The sequence below is a fragment of the Oncorhynchus gorbuscha genome, linkage group LG25, assembly GCF_021184085.1.
Source record: "Oncorhynchus gorbuscha isolate QuinsamMale2020 ecotype Even-year linkage group LG25, OgorEven_v1.0, whole genome shotgun sequence".
In the NCBI taxonomy this organism is placed as follows: Eukaryota; Metazoa; Chordata; class Actinopteri; order Salmoniformes; family Salmonidae; genus Oncorhynchus; species Oncorhynchus gorbuscha.
Genome location: NC_060197.1, coordinates 23,133,955 through 23,139,319, shown reverse-complemented (window position 1 = coordinate 23,139,319; position 5,365 = coordinate 23,133,955). Strand labels below are relative to the sequence as shown.

Below are 5,365 nucleotides of genomic sequence, written 5' to 3'. Positions count from 1 at the left end.
CTTCCCACTCCGCCACACTAAAACGTCTAAATTATGCGACGGTTGTAGTTATTCGAAAGAGGTTGACGTCATTTATATGCGCCTTTACTCGGAAAGCTTTTTGTTTTGTTGATGTTCGCTTTCTGTAGTGTTTTTGACATTATGCAGGAGTTTGGCTACATTTAGGATTAATGCATTTAAGTAATAACCTATTTTCTACGATAGTGTTCCATACGTAGCCGATTCTGATAAGAATCGTCTATTTTTATTACTCCCAGTGTGTGAAATTGATCCTGATGGCGAATGACCGACTGCGAGCTTTGGAAGAGGTTGAGAGTCAAATTGCAACGATTCTGCAGTGCGCCGGTTCGTCTACCTCTGCATGCAACAACAACAGTTCAAATACATTGTAATAACAAACGCATACCTAGCTAGTTAGATATACAATGCAATCCGAAAGTATTCAGACCCCTTGACTTTTTCCACATTTTGTTACGTTACAACCTTATTCTAAAAATGATACTAAAATTTTTGAAATTTTTGCAAATATATTAAACATTAAAAAACTGAAATACCACATTTATATAAGTATTCAGACCCTTTACCCAGTACTCTGTTGAAGCACCTTTGGAAACTATTAGAGCCTCGAGTCTTCTTGCGTATGACACTACAAGCTTGACTCAACTGTATTTGGGCAGTTTCTGCCATTATTCTCTGCAGATCCTCTCAAGCTCTGTCAGGTTGGATGGGGAGTGTTGCTGCACAGCTATTTTCAGGTCTCTCCAGAAACGTTTGATCGGGTTCAAGTCCGGGCTCTGGCTGGGCCACTCAAGGACATTCAGAGACTCGTCCCGAATCCACTCCTGCGTTGTCTTGGCTGTGTGCTGAGGGTCATTGTCCTGTTGAAAGGTGAATCTTCACCCCAGTCTGAGGTCCTGAGTGCTCTGGGGCAGGTTTTCATCAAGGATCTCTCTGTACTTTGCACTGCTCATCTTTCCCTCGATCCTGACTAGTCTCCCAGTCCCTGCCTCTGAAAAACATTGCCACAGCATGATGCTGCCTTCACCATGCATCACCGTAGGGATGGTGCCAGGTTTCCTCCAGGCGTGACGCTTGACATTCAGGCCAAAGAGTTCAATCTTGGTTTCAATCCTTGCAGAGAATCTTGTCTCTCATGGTCTGAGAGTCCTTTGGGTGACTTTTGGTAAACTTCAAGCGATCTGTCATGTGCCTTTTACTGAGGAGTGGCTTCTTTCTGGCCACTCTACCATAAAGGCCTGATTGGTGGAGTGCTGCAGAGATGGGGTCCTTCTGGAACTATGTCAGAGTGACCATTGGGTTCTTGGCCACCTCCCTTACCAAGACCTTTCATTCCCCAGATTGCTCAGTTTGGCTTGGCGGCCAGCTCCAGGAAGAGTCTTGGTGGTTCCAAACTTCTTCTATTTAACAATTATGGAGGCCAGTGTGTTCTTGGGGACTTTCAATGCTGCATAATTTTTTGGGGACCCTTACCCAGATCTGTGTCGACACAATTCTGTCTCGGAGCTCTACGGACAATTCCTTCAACCTCATGGCTTGGTTTTTTGCTCTGGCATGCACTGTCAACTGTGCCTTTCCAAATCATGTCCAACAATTTATTTTACGACAGGTGTACTCCAAGTTGTAAAAACATCAAGGGAAACAGCATGCACCTGAGCTCAATTTCGAGTCTCATAACAAAGGGTCTGAATGCTGATGTAAATAAGGTATTTGTTTATTTTTAATACATTTGCAAAAATGTCTAAACTTGTTTTTGCCTTTGTCATTATGGGGGTATTGTGTGTAGATTGATGAGAAATGTATTTAATCATCCATTTTAGAATCAGGCTGAACATTACAAAACGTGGAAAAGGGAAAGGTGTCTGAATACTTTTCGAATGCACCGTACATTAGCTCTGATCCAGGGCGTTAGTGCGCCTTGCTAGCGCTGGGCCTTCACCCTGGACCAGAGCTAACAGTAGTACCTGTGTCATTACATAGCTAGCTAACTGTACCTAGCCACACATGTATAGTACTAGAAAAGAGCTCTTAGAAGGAATGGGCATTCATTGTCACTCTATTTGCTCAATGTCTGTAGTTGTTTAAGACAAGCCATGACAGTTTCTGTGAGTAAATACATCAACTGTAGGCCTAATTCTGTTTTCTGTGTTTATCTTCTCTAGGCAACGTTGTGTTGGAGCTGTCTAAAGACAAGCACAATGCCAGTTTCCTGGACAGACAACTCAGCCAGTTTACTGGATCCGTCAACAGAGTGGAGACTGAGCTCAGCTCACAAATCAGATACCTCACACAGGTAACGCACGCAGACAGACACAGTTGTATGTTTACTGGGGCCGTCAGAGTGGAGACTGAGCTCAGCTCCCACAGGTAAGAGGGGACACACAGAGATGCACAGACAGTCAGCCCAGTCAATTCACTAGCTCTGTCAGAGTAGACCGAGTTCAGGTTCCAGATCAGTACCTCACATAGGTAGGAGAAAGAAGACACACACGCATGCCCTCACACACAGTGTGCCATGCCGTGAATTGAAACGTATACAGTACCAGTCAAACATTGACACACCTACTCATTCCAGGGTTTTACTTTATTTTACTATTTTCCACATTGTAGAATAATGGTGAAGACATCAAAACTTGAAATAACACATGGAATCATGTAGTAACCAAAAAAGTGTTAAACAAATCAAAATATATTTTATATTCTTCAAAGTAGCCACCCTTTGCTTTGATGACAGCTTTGCACACTCTTGGTATTCTCTCAACCAGCTTCATTAGGTGGAATGAATTTCAGTTAACAGGTGTGCCTTGTTAAAAGTTCATTTGTGGAATTTCTTTCCTTCTTAATAATGCCTTTGAGCCAATCAGTTGTGTTGTGACAATGTAGAGGTGGTATACAGAAGATGGTCTTTTACCAAATAGGGCTAAGTCCATATTATGGCAAGAACAGCTCAAATAAGCAAAGAGAAACGACTGTCCATCGTTACTTTAAGACATCTTTGCTTATTTGAGCTGTTCTTGCCATAATATGGACTTAGCCCTATTTGGTAAAAGACCATCTTCTGTATACCACCTCTACATTGTCACAACACAACTGATTGGCTCAAAGGCATTATTAAGAAGGAAAGAAATTCCACAAATGAACTTTTAACAAGGCACACCTGTTAACTGAAATTCATTCCACATTTCAAGAACTTTGAAAGTTCCTTCAAGTGCAGTCGCCAAAACCATCAAGCGCTATGATGAAACTGGCTCTCATGAGGACCGCCACAGGAAAGGAAGACCCAGAGTTACCTCTGCTGCAGAGGAGAAGTTCATTAGAGTTAACTACACGTCAGATTGCCACCCAAATAAATGCTTCACAGAGTTCAAGTAAAAGACACAACAGTTCAGAGGAGACTGCGTGAAAATCAGGCCTTTGTGGTCGAATTGCTGCAAAGAAACCACTACTAAAGGACACCAATGAGAAGAAGAGACTTGCTTGGGCCAAGAAACACGAGCAATGGACATTCGACCGGTGGAAATCTGATGTCTATCTGAAATCTATTATTCTACAATGTAGAAAATGGTCCAAATAAAGAAAAACCCTTGAATGACCTTTTCTTTCTACATCAAAGTTATGCTTGTTTCACATTCACCTAGTAGTGTAGCCTTGTGCCAGCACTAACATTTCTCCCTTTCACCACACTGCATTGCCTTCTCTCTCCGTCCCCTGCAGGTTGCCACAGGCCAGCCCCACGAGGGCTCCACATACTCGGCCAGGAAAGACTGTCAAATGGCCTTGAACCGAGCAGAATACACCAGGGTCAAACTGGGAGAGCTGGGACGCACCTGCGAAGTCATGCTGGATCCACAACCCTGAGAGAACACAAACGGTCGGTCGGCACTCGGGCAGAGCACAGTAGGGGGATGTTTCCATCGCTCGCTGTCACCATGGTGTTTTAGGACCACCTGCCGAAGAGAGGTGGGGACTGAAATACTTCATTTTTGTTTTGTTTTTGTATGATATCAGTCATGTATCTGGCAATGTTCTGCAATAAAGTTAGTGTTTCATTCCATTATCCTGCTTGTGTCATGCATACACAGAACGTTCACGCACTTACAAATAGACCATTTTGTATGTTAAGTTTTTTATTTGACATTTTCTAAAATGCAGTACAAAATAAAGAAGCGACATATATTCTCCAATGTAATTTTTTTTATAATCTTACATTTTTTTCATTGTCATTTTGTTCCATTTTATTGAGTAAAATAACATTGCTTATACAGCATCTTGGTTTCCTTGATAACAATATACTTTGTCTTAATTTAATTAATTCACAGATAAAGTATCAGGTAGCATTTAAGTATAGTTCTCTATGAATCTACATTTTTGTGGTAGCTTAAATTGTCCTTAAAATAAAATGTCTGACTCAATACACAAGCCTACAAATTGACATGATTGCGTGCGTTTCCATGGATAGATACCTCAACTAAGATTGAAGGGAACAAAAATAAAATATTTGTTTTTAAAAAGGGGAAGTTAAGTATTTTACTGAATATTTTAGATGGTTCCTCACCCTGAAAGTAGTCTATGGGCCAGGAAAAACTGTAATCCATGGTTGTAAAATACTGAACTTCGACTTTAAGTTTTTCTACACTTCACTGGTTTATAGACATGAGGACAATCGCCATTCAGATTTACAAAAAAAAAAGAAAAGCTGGTAACACTTCTACCTGAAGCGGTTTCTTATGAAGTCTTATGCCTTATTAAACATTCATAGCACATGTAAATATAATATAGTAACAAAACAAGAGGCCCCTAGCCTTAGCTGTGATATAGTATCAATATAACGGCCTTACTGCTTAATTACACAGTTTATTAAACCTCTATGGCCTCTACGGTGCTGTGAATGTTCATAAGGCCTTATAACGCTTCGTAAGATGCCACTTAAAGTACAGAGTTACCAAAAATCTCATTGTAACGTTTACATGGTCCCTAAGAGTTTCTGGAGGTTCTAAAAGTTCTAATCACAAATATCACAACATTTTCCATATTGTTGCAGTGCATTGTTAGAATACCATGCCATGCGTTGATCCATTCATAACATGAACAGAGTATGAGCTTCGTAACCTTCTTATGAACCTTTATAACCTTCATGTGAAACTTCAAAACCAATGTGTTGTGACTGACATCACACCCCTGGAAATATATTTACACAAAAGCAAAACATTAACTTGAATGCAGATTTCCTTTCTAGTAATTATATTTCTATAATTGTTACAACCTCAACCACCTGGGTTCGTTCAAATGTGTAAAAACCAACCAATGTACAAAATGTTTTGTTTAACATGACCAATAACTCTTGTTA

At 40.7% G+C, this 5,365-nt stretch overlaps 1 protein-coding gene across 2 annotated transcripts; it reads left to right on the top strand.

Annotated features, from left to right (window-relative positions):
- Positions 1-68: 68 nt before the first annotated feature.
- Positions 69-4,075, top strand: LOC124013989 (mediator of RNA polymerase II transcription subunit 11). 2 transcript variants are annotated; one of them, XM_046328613.1, is made up of 3 exons: positions 69-345; positions 2,181-2,311; positions 3,733-4,075. In XM_046328613.1, the coding sequence occupies exons 1-3, from the start codon at positions 276-278 to the stop codon at positions 3,874-3,876; spliced, it is 345 nt and encodes a 114-aa protein (XP_046184569.1). In that variant the 5' UTR covers positions 69-275; the 3' UTR covers positions 3,877-4,075. The 2 variants fall into 2 exon arrangements, with proteins under 2 accessions (XP_046184569.1, XP_046184568.1); XM_046328612.1 differs by having other exon boundaries at positions 250-388.
- The last annotated feature ends 1,290 nt before the right edge of the window (positions 4,076-5,365 follow it).

What these genes read in the sequence shown, in the direction of transcription:
- LOC124013989 (XM_046328612.1), top strand. Translation starts at nt 283, where the DNA reads ATGACCGACTGCGAGCTTTGGAAGAGGTTGAGAGTCAAATTGCAACGA. An exon ending in AACAACAGTTCAAATACATT is followed by an intron (nt 389 to 2,180) that starts GTAATAACAAAC and finishes TATCTTCTCTAG; the next exon opens with GCAACGTTGTGTTGGAGCTG. An exon ending in AAATCAGATACCTCACACAG is followed by an intron (nt 2,312 to 3,732) that starts GTAACGCACGCA and finishes CGTCCCCTGCAG; the next exon opens with GTTGCCACAGGCCAGCCCCA.